This window comes from Myotis nattereri (assembly GCF_964212035.1).
Source record: "Myotis nattereri genome assembly, chromosome: 15".
Lineage (NCBI taxonomy): Eukaryota > Metazoa > Chordata > Mammalia > Chiroptera > Vespertilionidae > Myotis > Myotis nattereri.
The window spans coordinates 42258835-42278725 of NC_138090.1; the positions used below are offsets into that span (position 1 = coordinate 42258835).

Sequence of the window (19891 nt, forward strand, 5' to 3'; positions counted from 1 at the left end):
TGTGAGGGGGGAGGGTGGGGCAGAATCCTGGGTCTGAGGGAGGAGGGGACTGGAGACCTGGGTGGCGGGTCCCAGGGGACAAGGGTGGGCGGTCCCCACGAGATCCATGACTCCTGCCAAGGTCTGCAGTTGGGAAGCATTTATTATAACTAAGTGGCCATGACAGAGCAGGGAGGGGGGAGGTGACGCCGAGGCTGCCACAATCAGTCCCCGAGAGGCAGTGATTAAGGGCTCATTACCAGCGGGGTCAGTGAGTGGGTGGGAGCTTGGAAAAGGCAGCAGGGAGAGGAAGGAGGAAGCGCGGACACTCCCAAGGGGGAGGTTGAGGCAGGACCCTCCCGGGAATGATTGTGAAAAGGGCTGGTTCCAGGGAGCAGGGGAGACACTGCAGCTGGGAGCATAGCAGACGGGGACTGGTCACGGCTTCTCCAGCTGGACGTCTCCGATGTGGAGGCTGCCCACGTCCTGGTAGGTGCCCTGGAGGCCCCGGGAGATGTCCTCGTACATGGAGCAGTCATCAAGGTTCAGGCCCTGGGGTGCACACGTGGTGGTGGGCCTCAGTGTCCTGATGCCTGGGCCCCTACCCCAGAGGACCCCCAGGAGGCCCCCAACGCACCTGCTCCGAACCTGTCCCCACCCTCCACTCACCTCATAAAGGTTTTCATCTTCGTAGTCATCCCGGGTGTCCACCCCGAACTTCATGTTCTGCCATCGTTTCTGTGGGGGGGTGGGCGTCTCAGTGGGTAGGGGGTATGTTTCCAGGCCCTTCTAGATGTCAGAAGGGCTTTCCCAGAGCCAGTAAGGGACCTTGCTCAAAGCCACACACAGTATTGGTAAGTGGCACGGCTCTCTGGGCCCAAGCCAGTGTTCTTTTGGCTGTCTCCACTGCCCAATTGTTCTCCATGAATCACAACATCAGTAGTAAATAGCTATGGTTGTCCTGTGGCCTAAAGAAACTGCAGGTCACAGCGGCTGGGAGGATCCCCAGCCCCCATCTTCCCTGGCCTTGGCTACATCTGGATGGCTACAGCACTCCTGTGTTGGGGAGAGTAAAGCACCCTGAAGGGGTGAGGGGTGGGGGTGGGGGTGGAGTGAGAATATCCCTAGAGAAGGGCAATGATGACAGCCGTGGGGAGACTGAGCAAGGGCAGCGCCCCAGCACCGTGTAAAATCCTGTCATTGTATTCATTTGTTTACCACCCATGCGCCCCTGTGTGTGTTTGTGGGGGGGCTGTCATTCTCCCAAGTTTTGGGCGGGGACCCTCAGACTCCAAGGGCCTGGTCCCAGGCGGCTCACCCTGAACAGCAGCAGTGTCCCGGGCACCACAGCGCAGAATAGCAGGATGATCCCCTCCGCTGTGATGATGTTGTTCTTGGTGCCCTCCCCCATGTCCAGGAAGGGTCTGGGGGCCGGCTCTGTGTGGAAGGGGGTGCTGCTCAGAGCCCTGGCTCCTGGCCCTGTTCCCGGCCCTGCCCCTAGCAAGGCCCCACTGAAGCCCCCACTCTGCAGGTGAGAAATGGGTACGTGTGTGGGAGCCGGGAGCAAGGATGCCCGTGATGCAGGCACTGGCTCCCTCCCCCCTTCCCAGACAGGAGGCCTAGAGTCCCTGGCACTCACCACGCACACGGAGGTAGGTGCCACAGGAGCGCCATTCCGTCTTGTTTTCCAGAGCATGGCACCTGTATAGGCCTCCGTGGCTCTTGTTCACCGATGAGATGATCAGCTCACCATTGCTCTGGCCCCAGTCATGGAACTGAGGGGGCCACGTGAAGTTGCTTTGGAGGATTCGCCACCAGGTGACGTTAGGGCGGCTGCCATTATGCAGGCACGGGAGGCGGGCCTCCTCCCCCAGGATCACCGTCACCGATGGCGGGCCCCTATCTACCCACAGGGTCTGGCCCCCTGGGCCTGCAAAGAGGCAGGTGGCTCAGGGACTGTGGATGGGATCACAGGCCCCAGCCCCAGCCTCTGCAGCTGCAGCACTCCTGGGTGTGTGTGGGGGGAGTATGAGGACCCTCCTGGGGGAGGAGAGGGAGGTGTGGGGCACAGAGGACACACGGTGTTGGGCAGGGAGTGAGGGGGCACCTAGGGAAGGAGAGAAAGGTACCCCTGAGAAGAGAGAGGACATACCTTGGGCGGGGGTGGGGTGGGGGGGGTGGTTTGAGGACGTCCTGGGGGAGGAGAGTAAGACACCTGGATGGTGACACAGCCCCGGGTGCCCGCTCTCCAGTGCCACCTCTTGCATTTGGATACTTAGTTCCCTGGTAGCAGAGGGCCCCTGCCCAGGCAGCGACTTCCAGAATCAGTTTGGGCATCACCTCCTCCTGAAGGCTTTCCTGGTCTACATTCCCGGCCCCAGCCCAGCCCCACACTTGACACTATCTTTCATTTTCAAAAAACCCTTAGAAGAAGGTTCTCTCCTTATGCCATTTTTCAGGTGGGACAGCAGAGCCCAGGGCAGCAGGAGTGGGGAGGAGGGGCGCTAGGGGAGGGCCAACACCAGGCCTCCTGGGCCTCTTCCTGCCGGTGTTGGGTCTGCCTTGTCTGGTGTCTCTGAGCCCGCCCCTTATTCTCTGTAACGTGCACGTGTCAACCTGGGGGTCAGAGGCTGAGTTTAGTCCTTGGGCGGGGGGTTAGGGGAGCATCTCGGCAGTGTGGGTGGTTAGAGGGAGCTGGTGGCCCAAACGCGCTTGTGTCCCCCCAGCCCCAGCTATCAGAGCCAGTTCATGTGGCTGCTCCGCCTCCTCTGGGGAGGGAAGGAGGGAGTTGAGGAAGAGACAAGAAGGAAGAAGTGGGGCAGAGGCAGCAACTTCAAGGTCAGGGGTTCCATTCCTGGCTCCCAGTGTAACCTCGCGTGACCAGCTGCCTCTCTGAGCTCCTGGGTCAAACAGGTGGTCAGAGCCCTGACAGCTGGCGTCGCTGAGGGAGGATGGTATCATGAGGCACCCCACCCCCAGCACGGAGAAGGGGCTCCCTGTGCAGGGGGTGACTGGGATTCCAGGCAGAGAAAGGGAAAGCTTTTTCTTCACTCTGAAGCTGAGTGCACCCCAAGGTCCCCTCCTGCCCCCAGCTCTGAAGCTCAGTCAAGGGCAACCCTAGTTCCTCATTTTGACCTGAGGACAGGGTAGGGAAGGCACTGTGGCTCCTGCCTCCCTCCATGAGGCGGCAGATGCCCCTTTAACATCACTGAGCCCCCTCCAGCCTCCCCGAGGCCTGTTTGGAACAGTCAAGCCCACAGACAGATGCAGTTTCTACAGAGGCCTTTCCAGTTCCCCTCCTGCTGTCTCCTCGCTGCCTGTGCCCTCTCTCCAGCCTCCGCAGTCCCTCCTCCTCTCCCAAGTACCCGCCTGTTAGCCACATACCCAGGCCAGCAGCAGAGATCAAGAGGAAGAAGATGATGCCAGGCGGCGGGACTTGCAGGACTCCGGGACCCCCAGGCATCTTCTCCCAGTGGGTTGGTCCGTCTGGCTTGCAGCAGTCCTGGGGTACCAGATCCCACCTCCGCAGGCCCCAAACCCCACCCCACTTCCTGCCCAGCCCTCCCGGAGATGGGCTTCACTGGCCCCACTGCTGGGCAGCTCCTGCCAGTGTGCTTCAGCTGTGAGCTGAGAGGAACTGCTCCCTGCACCTGTGGTGGCCACAAGTCCCCTGAGGGGCGGTTGCTTGGGTGGGGGAAAGAGGCTAGTTCCAGGTTTGGCTCCTCATTGGGTGCCTGCTGTGTGCAGGCAGTCAGGGCAGCGACTCTGAGACTCTGAGCTTTCTTAGTCGCAGTCCCTACTGGCCTTGGGCAAAACCTGTGCCCAGCCTGAAACTCTGTGTGCTCCCTTCCTCGGGCTGGAAATGAGGATTTAAAGGCAAGGCGTTGTGCATGCACAGCACTGAACACAGCACCTGTCACACAGTAGGTGCTCAGTAGTGTTGGTTGCTGTTAATGTTCATGAGGAATAAATGACGCAAGCCAGCGGCTCTATGAAGGGAAGTGGTGACTCCCCTTTCCAAACCTTTTGTGGTTGTTGTTACTCCTCACCCGAGGGTATTTTTTTCATTGATTTTTAGAGGGTGGAAGAGAGGGAAAGACAGAGAAATATCGATGTGAGAGAAACACACTGATTGGTTGCCTCCTGCACACGCCCAACCCAGGGAGGAACCTGCCACCAAGGTACGTGCCCTTGACCAGAATTGAATCCAGTACCCTTTGGTTTGCAGGTCTACACTCTATCCACTTAGCCAACCCAGCTAGGGCTCCATTGATTTCTTTAGAGAGAATGAAAGAGAGGGATGGAGAGAAAGAGGCATGTGAGAGACACATTGATTAGTTGCTTCCCAAACTTGCCCGGACTGGGGCAGGGGATCAAACCAACAACCCAGTTACGTGACTGGGAATTGAACCTGTGACCCTTTGATGTAAGGGCCAATGCTTTAACCACTGAGCCACACCAGCCAGGGTAAGCCTTGGCATTTTTAATCCAAGAGACTAGGATAACTCTCTGTTGTGACATGAGATGTCCCTGGTACCCAAGGAATTAATAGCAATGATGGGCTCTTTCTTGGCATTCTTGCACTCAGCCTCCCAAGCATCAAGCCCCTCCTTTTACAGAGCAGGAGACTGAGGCCCTGAGAGGGAATGCTGTCACTGTCACTTGTCTGGTGTTGTACAGTCTGGTGGTGGAGCGGGTTCTTTTAAGCATCATTTTAGGCCACATGGGAGGAAAATGAGGTCTGAGGGGGAGCGGGTGGGGAATGATATGAAATTGTTGAGATGTTTCTGAGCAGTTAGGGGACCATCACACACACACACACACACACACACACACACGGGGGCACAGGAAAAACTTTTATTGCAGGGAGATTTTTGGTAGCAAAAACTGGGAAACAAACCAAATGATAAGCCCATGCGTGGAGAATGGATGCATACATTGTGGTGCCGTCAGCCGATAGAGTAGTGCACCGCAGGAGAAAGGCAGGACCTCACGTCCTCACGTGTCAACAGGGCTGCATCGGAGAAAAAAAATGAAAATGAGAAGTTATAGTAGCATGATATGGTTGACTTGTTTCCAAAAGGCAAAACAATGCTGTGTGCTGTTAGGGACATGTGCGTCTGTAGTCAAGGTGCAGACAGACAGGTGCAGGGGAGTGACACCAAGTTCCTGAGAAGGTATCTCTGGCGGAAGCCAGGGGGTCGTGACTGGGAAGGTTACACAGAGGGCTTTGTCTGTCTAGATTTTATGTCTTTTTTTGTTTTATTTCTTAAATTAGGTGGTGGGCCTATGAGTCTTTGTTACACTATCATATACACTGTTTTGCTTGCTTGAAGTATTTCTTTTTTTTTTTTAATATATTTTATTGATTTTTTACAGAGAGGAAGGGAGAGAGATAGTTAGAAACATTGATGAGAGAGAAACATCGATCAGCTGCCTCCTGCACACCCCCTACTGGGGATGTGCCCGCAACCCAGGCACATGCCCTTGACCGGAATCGAACCGGGGACCCTTCAGTCCGCAGGCCGATGCTCTATCCACTGAGCCAAACCGGTTTCGGCTTGCTTGAAGTATTTCATAAATATTTTTAAAAAGCAACTGTTATGCTCACAGAAGAGCATGGCCTTCAGGAGCCACCATGCCTACGTTTGAATCTCCGCTCTGCCAGCTGGCTGGTTGCCTGAGCCTCAGTTTCGTCAGTAATCTGGGCACAATCCCCCCAGCTTGTGAGGCTGTGAAAATATCGGTGTGTTTAGCACAGTTCCTAGGACAAGTTCCTCTTCTCTGGCCGGGAGGCTCTCTCCCCTTTCCTCCAGCGACCCAGGTGTTCTGTCGGGACACTGGTGTATATAGCAGGTCATTAGCCCCTCTTGCTTTAGTTCCTTCTCATGATCCCCCTCCTAAGGAAGAAGCCTGGAATCAGAGGCTGCAGCCCTAGAAATTCACCTCCTGCCTCATCCATCAGTGGCTGAGCCGGTTTCCAGGCCCTCGTCTGCCCCCTAGCGGCGGAGAGGCGCAGCTGCGGGATTGCTGGCCCTCTTAGGCCTGTCTGGGCATCTGCGCCTTCCATCACCCAGCACCTGTGCATGGGAACCAGATCCTTGGCATTTCGTTCTCATGACAACTCTGGGAAATGTCTTCAATATCAGTCGACAAAAGACGTGATTGGGGCCAGAATGAGGAGTGACGTCGGGCCTCATGTCCCTCACTTCCGAGGGACAGTGCGCTTAGTAGATAGAGCCTGGGGCTGGAGCCTTTACCTGGGTTCAGATACTGGCTTTGCCACTCCCCAACTATGGAGTATCAGACAAATCACCCCACCTGTGACTTACTTTCCCCTTTTTCAAACTGCAGGTGCTTTTTGGCATTTACTTCACAGGGTTGCAGCGTTAATGATACACATTTGCAAAGTGCCTTCTGAATAAAGGCTGTTTATTCAGAAGTTTCCAGCACTGACAACTGAGCTGGGATTGACAATGTAGGATTCTGATTTGGTATTCTTTGAATATCTTGGTCTTAAACAGGGTAACACCGGGTTGATATTCTGCCTGCCAGATGTGCTGCTCTGAGCCACAGCACCATCTACATGTGGTACCTCTGGAATCCCTCAGGAGCAAGCAGTGCTACAGGTGAGGACTGGAAGGTTCAGAGCCGGAGTTGCACAGAATTAGGGGCAGAGTTGCCATCCGATCCCAAGTTGTTTGAAATTCAGGCTTGGCACTGGAAAGAAGTGGGTGTGATCCTAAGTTACTTGGACTGGGGCCTTGTGCAAGCCAGCTCAGCTTTAGTTCTCCCCAACCAGGCAGGGCTGGTCACATGGGGATGGTAATGGGCCCTTTTCCAGGCTTGCCCATCCCTATGGCTCCATGTGTGCCCACTGGGCACCCTTTGATTCTACCACCCACACTAGGGGCCCAATCACAGGCAGAGCTCCTTGGCACCAAGAGCCCATCACCATGCAGGACCACTGAAGCTATGCCAGGTGACAGCACTCTGCCTCTGTGCAGGCACCAGCTGGCCTCAGCATCCATTACAAGTCTAGGGCAGGCACATCTAAGTCAGTTTCAGAGTAGGGCTATAGCCACAATGCAAAAGTGAAGGCTCAGGCAGGACTACCCTGCCCATGCAGGCCAGGAAAGCAAGTGCATACCAGGCACACAGCTCAACCAGAGCTGTAAGAGCCACAGGGCGTCAGGGTTCTGTTCCTGTCCACTTCCTTCCAAGGAAACATCTCAGTACAACCCCCCTGCCCCTCCCATGTTCCAGCAGGAGAGTGCCACTTCAGCAACCCAGACTCCAGCTGGGGCCACTGCTCGAACAGCATCTTCTTTCAGTTTCTCATTTTCTGAGAATTGCAAAGGCAGGATATGAGGGAGGTCCAAGGGTTTCTAGGTCCTGCCCCGCCCAACCCAGGCATCTTGCCCCTCGGGGACAGAACTGGGAAGGCTGAGCTTTAGGCTTTGGCAGCCACAGCCACCCAGGGACTCCTGGCTCCTTCTTCCTCATGCCCCCAAATGGAAGAGCAAACAATCAAGAGATCAAGACCAAGCTTATAAATGAGGCAATTTATTAACCCAGCACTTGTTCTAATGCTTCTTGTTGGCAGCTGCCACCTGTGGGAAAGATGGAAGAGTAAGTTAAGATCAGTCACGGGGTCCACGTTCCGGCACTTTGTAAGTTACCCACAGCCCAGACACCATGCATCCTGTTTTGTGGTCTCACATGTATTCTTGTCTAATCATCACAACCCCAGGTACCTCCCCATTTTACAGAAGCGTCAACAGGCACTCAAGAGTGCTGGAGTGGGATTCCAATACTGCAAATGCCATCATACACACTGATGCCTGTGCCAGGCCCTGTGTTCACCTCTCCTCAGGCCACCCAACTCTCAGAGGGTAACACCTTCCATTCCTTTCTGACACTTGACGTTAAGTGACTAAACACTCCAAGGCTCCTAGTAGGCCTGAGTCAATGATACAGAAAGGAAACCAATATGGGTTTATGCCAGGCCCTGGGGGGCTCCCACTGCTTGTAGATCACGGAATCCTAACCACCCCAAGGTAGGCAGGAGCAGACTGCTCCACAGATAGGGAGACTGGCTGCAGCCGAGGAACTGCAGGGTGTCCAGCCAGTCATCAGGATGGAGACCCGAATTCTGAGCCAGCCCGCCGCCCTCTCAGCAACCACCCCATCTCGAGCCCAGTCAGCATGAAGAGTAAGGAGACGTTGATGCCAGAATCTGTGCAAGGCTGATGCCCTGCAGGAAAAGCAGCCCAACTGCACCATGGGGTTGGGTTCCCTTTACCTCAGCGCCAGCAAGCCGTCATTCAGAAATGCCCACCCCCAGAGAAGGCCTCCTCTGAACCCCCACCAGCCTGGACTGTGCCCTTCAGGGAAATTCTGATTTGACAACCCCCAGGCCTGGGGGAACGCCCAGGCAGTGACAGAGGGACCCAACCCTAGCCCTCACCCAGGCCTCACCTGCCCTGCGATCCTGTCCAGATCTCTCTGTCCCTGAGGTGTCAATTTGCGGCCCCTGGGGAGAGAAGGGTCATGAATCCCTCCCAGGGTAGTGCAGGCTCTCAACCCCCCCTTTCGGATGTGAGTCAGGCTTCCCCAAAAGGCACCTGGCTATATGACCATATGCTGCCAGCCAACTCCCACCGAGGACCCCAGTGGGCTGCATTCTAAAGAGCTTGGGGCAGGAGTGGGAGCCCCCCTGGGAGCTGACAGGGTGTCGTTTGTGCAAGCATTAGATCAAAAGCCCCGAAAAATCAATTGGGCAAAGTTAACGAGCAGGCTAATGAAAGCGGACAGTCGCTAAATTACCTTCCTGGAGCCCAGGGTAGTCAGTTAGAGAGGTGGGAGTGAGGCCCTTAGCCATTTGCTTTTCTACAGAATCCCCTGCCCACCAGAGGGTCAGGTACAGACAGTGCAGAGACCTAGCTCCTCTCTGCGTGTGGGCAGTGGGGAGCTAACTTTATTATAGGTGGCTTGACCCCAAGGCTCCTCATCACCCCCCTTTCCCACCCATCCTGATCCTTTGCTTACCCATCCTGATCCTTTTCCACCATTTTCAGCCCCTCCAGGGCTTGGAGGACTCTGCGGGCCACGCTCTTAGAGCCTCTGCTAAAGTGGCTGGGCATGACACCATTTCTTTGTCGTCCTCCATAGATCTTGGTCATGGAGCCAACCCCAGCGCCTCCCCGCAGGTACAGGTGCCGCGCTGTGGAAGCTGGGTGGAGTGAGAGGGAAACTTAAGGGCTCTTCTCAGGCAGAGAATACTCTTCCCCACAGCTGAGGGAAAGGCCTTGCCACACAGTCTGTGTGTGGCAGCCAACTCACCATTTTACAGCCAGGGCAACTGTGCACACACTAAACCCGGTGCCCCCCTCTCCCACCATGGCCAAGCCATGCTGCACTCTGGGCCCAGCCTAGGAGACAGGGACAGCCAGGCAGTGGAGGGACTGCCAAAGCCACACTGCCAAGGCTAGACCTGAAGACTGTAGATAGAGCCTTGCAAATGTTTAAGCCACAACTGTCCACTTCCATATGCCTGAGGGGCAGGAGAGTGAAGAAGGGACCTACTGCCACTTGAGTGCAGCTCTCTGAGCCCTCAGCCCGAGAGCTTGGGGTGGGGGAAAGGGGGTCAGCACTCAGATCCATGCAGTGGATGTTCCCAAACTGGCACGTATAGCACCCTCTCCGTGGACTCGGGGATTCTCTCCCTAGATGGTCTTGGTTAAGTCCCTGGCCAGCCTCCTTGGAAACGCTCACTCCTATTCATGCGGAGCACTCAGTCGTCTGCCAGCCCTGTGCACCTGCTTTCACGTTCTCCTCCCATGAGATACTAAGATGCCTAAGGAGCTGGCCTAATGTTGTGGCCCTAGCATGTCACCTACCCTCATCCAAAAACCAGGAGTAACCATCCCTCAGACGAGGGTTACTGCGAGGACTCCATGCAAATGTGTCCAGTGCTGTCGTTGTCTGCAGAGAGCAAACAGGCTCCAAAGGGTACTCACTGGCTCCATGCCACAGCTCTGGAGGGACAGCTGCTCCAGACGGTTTTGGTTTCCTACCTCAGGGGGCCATTGAGGTTGAAGGGCATTGCAGCTGAGGTGCACAACATGCCCAGACTTCAGTCATCAGATGGCCCTGCCTGGCTGGGAGCTGAAGGGCAGTGACGCCAGGCCACCCTAGACCCTGGAGACGTACTGCTAAGAAGCAGGTGCCGGGCCAGGTCCATGACCCTCCAGTGTTATGAACTAGGGGTGGGTGAGACGGATCTGTGGGGTGGGTTCCGCCTCCCCCTCCAGCTGCCGCTCCCAGAGCACTCTTCCACACAACTTGTTCCCAGCCCTCCACTTGCCTCAAACAGCCATGGGCTTCTGGGGGTCAAGAGCACAGCCTCTCTGTGGTCTGTCTCTGGCCTCTGCTCACTTAAGAACCACTCTCTCCTTGGTCCTTCCTACCCCAACCTTCCCCTCACCCTACCCCTCCACTACTGCCCTGACTCTTCCAGGCATTAAGCCACCCGGCCCCTGTGGATTAAGAGACTCACTTGGTATACATCAATACAATCTTTCTACTGTGAGTGACATCACTGGAAAACTCCACCCTTATTGCCAGTGCAAATGCCTAACAACCACCACCATCCGTCCGGCGCCTGTCCCTGGGCAGAGACCTGCTTTCTCACCCAGGCTGGGGAGAGGACGTCTCAGGAAGGGGGCAAGGTGAACATTCCTAAGACGCCCAGAGGCAGCACACCTGAAAGGAGATGCCCAAACTTGGCCTTGCCTAGCCAGGACTGGCGCTGACTAGTCCCAGCCTGGGGTCCATATGGAGAGGGTGGCCCAGCTGAGCTGTCCAGTAGACAGTGTTTGAATTTCAACACTGCTCATCAGTCTGCCTACTTTCCAGGTTTGTGCGGTGGTACTGAAGGAGATGGCTTACTTCAATCTTGAGTAGTGACTGGCAGAGAATAAGCCCCCATAAAGCCTATTAGTTTCTTTATGGAGGGTGGTGGTTTACATTTCCTTAACACTGTGTAAAATTATCTGGCCTGCTGTCAGATGTTACAAGGCCCTCACCATCACCCCAGTTTGCAATAATTCTCATGACTTAATAGGAAGATTAACTTCACAAATTGGAAGCTTTAACAGTTGAAATACTGAGTTCTACAAAATATGGATTTTTTTTCACTCTTGAGCCCTTGTGGCCTCAACCCCAACCACACAAACCCAGGTGTTGTCACAAATGGCTTCTCCTTTAGTCCCCTCCAATGGTCTTCCACTCCTCTCCTGATCCTTGGGAAACCTTGTCACTACTGCCAGCTGTGAAGGAGGGACCAGGCAGGGCCCCCTACACACGGAGCCCAGTCAAAGTAGAGCAGGTAAGTGTCCTGCTAGGCCACTAGGTAGGACACACGCTGCACTGAGCACATGGCAGATCAAAGGAAGCCTTCCCAGATGCATTTTGTCCTTGACCCTTCTTTGCTAAATTTCTAAAGGGGGCGGGGAATGACTTCCCTGACCTTGATCCACCCCTTGAATTTTTCCTGCAATGTCTCCAAGGCCCCGTTCTGGGATAGGACAGACCAACCTCCAACTTATAATACAAAATGCACTCAGGCCTTAACTGGTTTGGCTCAGTGGATAGAGTGTCGGCCTGCAGACTGAAGGGTCCCAGGTTCGACTCCGGTCAAGGGCAAGTACCTTGGTTGCTGGGACATCCTCAGTAGGGGGTATGTAGGAGGCAGCTCATTGATGTTTCTCTCTCATTGATGCTTCTCTCTATCCCTCTCCCTTCCTCTCTCTCTCTATATAAAAAAAAAAAAATCAACAAAATATATTTTTTTAAAAAAATGCACTCAGGTGTCCCACCTTAGCAGCTGCTCACTGCCAGATGTCTTGTTCAGGGCCACACTGCACCACCCTCTTCACGGGTGGTCTTTCCTCGACACCATTCCTCCTCTTACAGCAGGTCTCCACTCTCCTGACGCAGGCTCTTTCTAGCCCTAACTCACCCTCACCCCCCACCACTGCCTGGGGACTCCTTCCTCTTATAGCTCTGCCCTTCTTCTAGACCACCCTCAGGAGGGCCCTGCCCACTCCACACTGGCTCCTACACACCTCCAGAACTTATACCCCCCCCCCCCACCCCCGCCACAAGACTGAGAGGCAAAATAGGCCAAGCCCCCATGATCCAGAAGAGAATAGCACAGACCCTGCTGTGCCCCCTGGTAAACGAGCATCTCCAGTGACTTCCAATAAGTGGTGGTCAGAGAATAAGCTGACCACCAAACAAGGCGGGAGCACTCTAGACCAGTGATGGTGAACCTATGAACTCATTTTTTTGGTTAATTTTTCTTTGTTAAATGGCGTTTAAATATATAAAATAAATATCAAAAATATAAATCTTTGTTTTACTACGGTTGCAAATATCAAAAAATTTCTATATGTGACACAGCACCAGAGTTAAGTTAGGGTTTTTCAAAATGCTGACACGCCGAGCTCAAAAGGTTTGCCATCAATGCTCTAAACTCTAGAAGAGAGGTTGGCAGACTTTGTAAAGGGTCAAACAGCAAGTATCTTAGGCTCGTAGGCTGTCACAACTGCAACTCTGCCTCTGCTGTGGATGAACAGATGGGCTTGGTTTATATCCCCAAGAAATATGGACGCAACAACCCTTCGTCTAGAGCAGGGGTGGGCAAACTTTTTGACTCGAGGGCCACAATGGGTTCTTAAACTGGACCGGAGGGCCGGAACAAAAGCATGGATGGAGTGTTTGTGTGAACTAATATAAATTCAAAGTAAACATCATTACATAAAAGGGTACCGTCTTTTTTTTCAATAGTTTTATTCATTTCAAACGGGCCGTATCCAGCGGGCCGTTGCCCACGGCTGGTCTAGAACCATCACCCTATGCCAATAGGGCAGCTGGGAAAGGAAGGTAAAAGAGAGCTTGGGAAATCCTAAGGAAGGGGGACCAGGAGGGAAGGCAGAGGACACACCCCAGTGGGTGGAAGGGGCATGTTGGGCAGAAACTGGCCACAGCAAAATGAAAATTACACAAGGCCTTGACCCAATTTTCCATTAGTCTCTTCCACCTAAAAAATAAAGTATGAAATCCTGCCAAGGAAAAGATGAAGCTCCCCTGCCCCATGACAGGGTGGGGAAAACTGGCATCACAAGCTGGCAGACCCTCAACATGTTACTTAACCTCCCCGACGTTAAACTGAAAGCACCAGTCCTGCTTGGGAAATTTTTGATAGGTGCAGATTAAAATGGGAAAGCTATGATTCTTTGTCCTAATCTTAGATCCAAAGCTGTCCTGACTCTTGGGGCACTGGCAAAGAACATTCAGGACCAGGTAGCTTTACTTCCCAAGATGGACGTGCTTTTGTCCAGGCCCTATCACTGTTGTTTGCCCAACAAAGTCAAGTCAGCTTCTCTTCACCAACACTTCCCACCTCACAAAGTTGACCTTTTAGCCCTCAGGGGTCAAAGGTTATGGCCGAGTCATACTGGCACGTGTGTCCAGGCTCGGGCCTGAAATACAGTGACATCTGATGCATGAGCAATCCACAAAATACATGCAAGGCTATTCTGAAGTTTTATTAATTTCAAAACTCTGCTTTCCACCAATTTCCCATATGGAGGCAAGCTTTGGCCTGGATGGAGCTCCCACTTCAGAGGAGGAAGGTTGGGGTGATAGTTTGGAGAAACTTGGAATGTCAAGAACAGGTGAGAACTAGCACTGTGAAGTCAGGGGTTACACTTGCAATCCGTCCAAGTTGCAAGTGACTGTAAGATTAATGAGAGGGGGCTGGCAAATGATCACGGGGTGACCATAAGGTTTTCTTCTGAGCATTTGGGACTCAAGATTTAGGGCAAAGAGCGACCTGGCTAGATAGCCAACCACTTAGGAATAACTTGCTAGAGACAGGGAGGCACTAGTGTGATGACCTGAGCATTAAAAAGAAAACAGCTGACTTTTCTTCAACAATTACTCTCCAAGAGGCAAGCATATTTTAAAGCAGTTTGTTATTAGGCTAATTTGATCCAACAATAATTGGCACTGACACATTATTAACCCCATTTTAGAGATAGAAAACCAAAACACACTGGCAGATGGAGGTCACAAATTAAATGTAGAGGAGGATTTTAACTCGGGGAGTCTGGACCCCATGGACATAAGGATAATAATGCCTGCCTCTCAAACAAACCACCTCTAAGCAAAATATGAGCATCCATTTGTCCCTGGGTTTCCCTGGAGGATCAGAGGAAGATAAAAGGTCCTCACACACACCCCTTACAAAGGAAGAAACAGAGCCAGGGTAGGAAGTTATTGAACACACAAAGCATGCAATGACAGAGTCAGTCTCTTGCAATCTGGAGGGAGAGGGAGGCAAATAAGAGCTCACAGAGGGGACAGAAGGATCTGTGCCAGGGGTCACCCGTCTCCCCACTACCCAGCTAGATGCCCCAGTTCCTACCAGCTCGTGTGTAGAACCAATTCTCATCGTAGGGAGCAAGCTCTTTATGCTTGGCCAGCTTGACAGTGTCCACCCATTCAGGGACTTTCAGCTTCCCGGACCTGGGATCAAGACAGCAAGAAAGGTACAATCCACCGGTCTCCACACCCCCTCATCCCCCCTCCTCCACAGGACTGTGCGTTAACGGGAGCTGGACGTGTCCGAGCATAAGCAAGCTGAAACTCAAACACAACCCAGGCCTCAGGTGGAAAGGGGGACTCCACGCTGAGGCCCTCCAACAACTCTGCCCCCTACCAGAAGAGGGCGCTGCGGACCGAGGGGCCAGCAAAGACCACGGCCGCCAGCCACCGCGAACCCGTCCCCACACTCACTTTTTGAGGAAGGCTGCCAGAGCTCTGACGAACTCCTGCTGGTTCACGTCTTTTACAGTAACTCCGGGCATCTGCGGGAAGGACCAGGCATGTGAACACGAGCTGGTGGGGACCAGCCACAGGGCTGGGGCCGAACCTGCACCGCCGCCCTCCCCGGATTTCCCAAGGCCCTACTTCAAGTCCGGGCGCTAACGGCCCCGGCGGCTGGCGGTCCTAGAGTTCACCGGCGCCCACGACCACAGCCCGACCGCATTTGTGCAGACGCTGTATGACCCTAGTCCCTGGCTCTGGGGTCCCGCACTCCCGGCTGCCCCCGGGCCCAGTCTCGCTTCCCGGACCACGCCGAGCCAGCATGTCCGGGCCTGCCGCTCGCACGTGGCTGCGGCTTCGGGGGGCGGGGCGGCGCCGCGCGGTCACCCCGGGCTCCGAGACACACGCTTGGGGCTGGGGAATCGGGTCCCGACGCTCCGTGCCCAGCCCGAGTCAGAGAGCCCGCCTTACCGTGCGGCCTCCGCGCTGCCAGCCAGGGGAAAGGGAGCAACGGGGTTTCCCGGACGCACAAATCGGGCGTCAGGTCTCGCGAGGGTTCCGAGAGCTCGCGAGAACGGGGTTAGACAAGGCAGCTCCGCCTATCTCAGGGCGATGGGGCTTCGCTTCCGCCGAGGTGGGCGGGTGTGTAGTGAAGAGGCGGGAAGGCAAAAGAGAAGGCTATGGGGACGGATGGGGAGGCTTGTTTCTCCCCCATTCCTCCTCCCGGAGTGTAAGAGAGAGAGGAGAGCGTTTCCGTCTGGAACATTGATCAAAACATAAGCGGAGGACACTGATGGCGGAAGTTATGAAGTTCGGTGGGCAGGAAAAGACCTAGCCACTTCTTGCGTTTCCGAAGGGACGACCCCCTCCCCCTTCAAAGTGGAAGTGGCTTTACTGGTCGGAAGTCGGGGTAGTAAGGGCGGATGTGATGGGGAACCCAGAGGAAGTGCTAAGCAGAAATCTGTCCACCAGCCCTCCTGGAGGCGGAAGCCCCACCCTTCTTAGGGCGGAAGTTGCTTCACCAGAGCCCGGGCGGAGCGAGTGGGAGTGAGGCAGTGGCGGCAGGGAAGAGATGAGGGCAGGGACGAGGAGGCGGAGGCGGGACCTTGGGAGAAATTACTTCAGCTCTGCCTCCTAGCGTCTGAATCGGCTCGCTCAGCCATTGGCCTTACTTGCCTATTTATATTTACCTACTGACCTGTGCAACTGTAGGCTGTCCATTGGCTCGGACTTCAGTCTCTCCTTTAAAAAAAAAAGGGCGGGGGGGGGGGAATTTACATGGAAATACCGAGATCCCGATTATTTGCCTCTTTTAAGTGACTGCTTCTGTACATGGTGCATCTCTTATGAATGCTAGCAACATTTTGTGTGTATGTGTGTGCCTCCCCTGTGCCAGGCACAGGTAAACATTATGTAGTATTAGTACATGTACACTTGTTCAGAAGTGCAAAATCAAAGGTGCCAGCGGGTTTTGGGTCTGGTGAGGGTCCGCTTTCTGGTTTATAGACAATCTTTTTGTGCATTCTTATAGCAGAAAGTGGGAAAGGAAGCTCTCTGGGCCTTTCTTATGAGGGGACTAACCCTATTTGAGGACTCCACCCTCATGACCTAATCACCTCCTAAAGGTACCACCTCCAAATACCATTACATTGCGGATTAGGTTCCAACATATTAATTTTTGGGGGGCACACAAACATTCAGTTTATTTATAAACTTTATAACAGTTTATAATATGTATTTAAATCAGGGGCTTTATATTCATGTAGCATGTTGTCAAATCCTATTTTGCATTGTTTCTAAAATTTGAGAATAGTTTTAGTATCTTAGATTCTCCCCACTCCTGAATCAACACTTGTGTTTCCATGTGTAACTGTAAATGTATTCATGTAATGGGTAATTTTTGTTTTTCTTCATTTTTTTACATGCTGACTTTATTTTTAATTTAAATCTTTATTGTCAAGAGTATTACAGATGTCCCTCCTCTTTCCCCCCATTGTTCCCCTCTACTGGTTCCTGCCCCACTCCAGGCTTTCACCACCCTATTGTCTGTATCCATAGTTAATGCATATCCTTCCTATATAATAAAACCCTAATATGCAAATTGACTGAAGGGTGGAATGACTGGTTGCTATGATGTGCACTGACCACCAGGGGACAGATACTCAGTGCAGAAGCTGCCCCCTGGTGGTCAGTGTGCTCCCCCTGTGGGAGGACAGCTCAGCCAGAAGCCAGGCTCATGGCTGGCAAGTGCAGCAGTGGTGGTGGGAGCCGCTCCTGCCTTCGCTGCAGTTGGGTGGTAAGGAGTGAGAGGTCCCGGACTGCAAGAACCCTGGACTGCAAGAGAGATGTCTGATTGCTGGCTTAGGCCCGATCCCCAAGGGATTGTCAGTCTGTTCCATGTTTCCATGCCTTCAATTCTACTTTTTATTTTTTATTATTATTTTTATTTATTTTTAAAAAATATATTTTATTGATTTTTTACAGAGAGGAAGGGAGAGAGATAGAAAGTTAGAAACATCGATGAGAGAGAAGCATCGATCAGCTGCCTCCTGCACACCCCCCACTGGGGATGTGCCCACAACCAAGGCACATGCCCTTGACCGGAACTGAACCCGGAACCTTCTAGTCCGCAGGCCAACGCTCCATCCAGAGAGCCAAACCAGCTAGGGCTTCAATTCTACTTTTTAGATTCAATTGTTGTTTGCTATATATTTATTGCTATTTTGTTCATATTTTTACCTTTCTTGTTCTTCTTCCTCTTCTTAAAGAATACCCTTCAACATTTCATGTAATACTGGTGGTGATGAACTCCTTTAGCTTACTCTTGTCTGTGAAGCTCATCTGACCTTCAATTCTAAATGATAGCTTTGTTGGGTAGAGTAATCTTGGTTGTAGGTCCTTACTATTTGTCACTTTGAAGATTTCTTGCCACTCCCTTCTGGCCTGCAAAGTTTCTGTTGAGAAATTAGCTGACAGTTGTATGGGCACTCCCTTGTAGGTAACTGCTTTTCTCTGCAGCTTTTCTTTTGCTGCTTTTAAGATACTCTCATTGTCTTTCACCTTTGGCATTTAAATTATGATGTGTCTTGGTGTGGGCCTCTTTGGTTCCTTTGTATGGGACTCTTTGTATTTCCTGGACTTGTAAGGTAAGTCTATTTCTTTCACCAGGTAGGGGAAGTTTTCTGTTATTATTTTTTTTCAAAACCACCTGGCAGGAGGTTTTAAATATCTTGCTCTGTCTCTTTTCCTTCTGGCATTCCCATAATGTGAATGTTGGTACGTTTGAAGTTGTCCAGAGGCTCCTTACACTGTCTTCATATTTTTGGACTATTTTTTATTTTTGCTCTTCTGATTGAGTTCTTTTTGCTTCCTCATATTTCATTTCATTGATTTGATTCTCAGAATTCTCTACTCTACTGTTGAATCCCTAGAAATTATTCTTCATTTCAGTTAGTGTACTGGTATGCTTAATTTCTGAATGGTCCTTTTTTATGTCTTTGAAATTCTCACTAAGATTCTTGTCTTGCTAAGTCCCTTGAAGCTCTCATTAAGGACCTTGAGCAACTTATTAAGCATTGTTTTGAACTCTGTATCCATTTTGCTTCCATTTTTTTCCATTTGTAACATGTTTCATTGTCTCCTCATTTTGATTGCTTCCCTGTGCTTGTTTCTGTGTATTAGGTAGATCTGTTATGTCTGCTGGACTTAGTAGAGTGGCCTTGTGTAGTAGGTGTTCTGTAGGGCCCAGTAGCTCAGCCTCCCCAGTCACTCTAGGAGCACCTTTGTGTGGGCTGTGTGCACAGTCTTGTATTTTTGTTGTAATTTTTTGTGTGGTACTGTGTGCTGTTTGTGCTTTTTGGTCTCATAGTTTTGTCTTCTTTTTCTCTAAAAGGCACTGCAAATTGTATAAATGTCAGACCTCACAAAACTACTCACACTGCTCCACTAGGCATTTCTCACAATGCATTGCATTTGCTTACATATACTCTTCCTCTAGAGGCATGTCTCGTTCTCCTTGCATCCCTAAAACTTAACAGGGCCTGGTAAGCCCCCAGTAAGTGTGCACTGAATTGACTCAAATAAGAATAGGAATAAAGTCTTGTTACTGGTATTTTTCTGATTCTCTATAACCCGTAGCTTATTGACTAAAATATTTAACTTCTGTCTTTCCCAAGCTTGACACTCAATGAAAACCCCCCTTTCTCTCCAAAAGCCTGAAAGAGTGGTGTGTACAGATTTCTTTCTGAATCAGCAGGAAGAGGAAAAGGAGAAGATGAATCGCATGCAGTTTGCAGTGGGGTCTCATGGTGAGGAGTCCAAATGACCACCATGACTCAGCTGTACACTTGGGGTCAGCCATGGTTCCCTCCTCCCCTTTCTCTCTCCTATCCATCCAATCCACTGTAAGTCCCACACAAAAAGTTCTAAACTTTTGGTGCTCTGAATTCTTTGGTGTCTCACAAAACCTACTGCTCCTTCTGAGAATTAGAAAAATGCATAAGGTAAAATATATAGGATTTCAAATGAAATCAATTATATTGAAATACATTCATCAAAAGTATTTGAATTGTGCTAATAGTAGTCTATGGGATTCTTTAGCACATTATTATTTAAGATCAAGCAAAGGCCTCATGACGACTGTCATCTCAAAGCCATCGTGAGTAAAAACAGTATTTTAAGAGATCTGCAACAACTGTACAGAATATGGAAACAGCTGTGCATTCCATTGGTGACAAGGCCCAAGTACTGTTGTGCCATTGTGGTTTGTTGCCTACATTCAAGATAGGAGGAAATACTAGGTTTTTGGTCAGAGGATAGCAAATATCGAGACATAATTCCAAGTTCATGGACCCCCTCCCCCCGAATTCTATACCCAGACCCCTTGAAGGGTGGTGTGTGGAATCCAGGTTCCTGTTCTAAAATATTAATTGAACCAGAAAACCTCCTTTGGGTTTCATCACATTTGTAATGGAATCTAACTCCTTGTTGTGGCCCTGCATGAGCCAGCCCCCTG

At 51.9% G+C, this 19891-nt stretch overlaps 2 protein-coding genes across 5 annotated transcripts; both read right to left on the minus strand.

Annotated features, from left to right (window-relative positions):
* Positions 1-125: 125 nt before the first annotated feature.
* CD79A (CD79a molecule) lies at positions 126-3597 on the minus strand. The gene is made up of 5 exons (XM_081107477.1): positions 3364-3597; positions 1619-1909; positions 1298-1416; positions 649-717; positions 126-531 (listed from the first exon to the last, which is right to left on the minus strand). Exons 1-5 carry the CDS (start codon positions 3440-3442, stop codon positions 418-420), a joined length of 672 nt encoding a protein of 223 aa, XP_080963603.1. The 5' UTR covers positions 3443-3597; the 3' UTR covers positions 126-417.
* Positions 3598-7518: 3921 nt separating this feature from the next.
* RPS19 (ribosomal protein S19) lies at positions 7519-15424 on the minus strand. Of its 4 annotated transcripts, none has more exons than XM_081108046.1 (6): positions 15349-15424; positions 14848-14918; positions 14477-14577; positions 9031-9214; positions 8461-8515; positions 7519-7592 (listed from the first exon to the last, which is right to left on the minus strand). In XM_081108046.1, the coding sequence occupies exons 2-6, from the start codon at positions 14916-14918 to the stop codon at positions 7566-7568; spliced, it is 438 nt and encodes a 145-aa protein (XP_080964172.1). In that variant the 5' UTR covers positions 15349-15424; the 3' UTR covers positions 7519-7565. The 4 variants fall into 4 exon arrangements, with proteins under 4 accessions (XP_080964172.1, XP_080964170.1, XP_080964171.1 ...); XM_081108044.1 differs by having other exon boundaries at positions 9031-9235; positions 15349-15369; XM_081108045.1 differs by having other exon boundaries at positions 15022-15351.
* Between the last annotated feature and the right edge of the window lie 4467 nt (positions 15425-19891).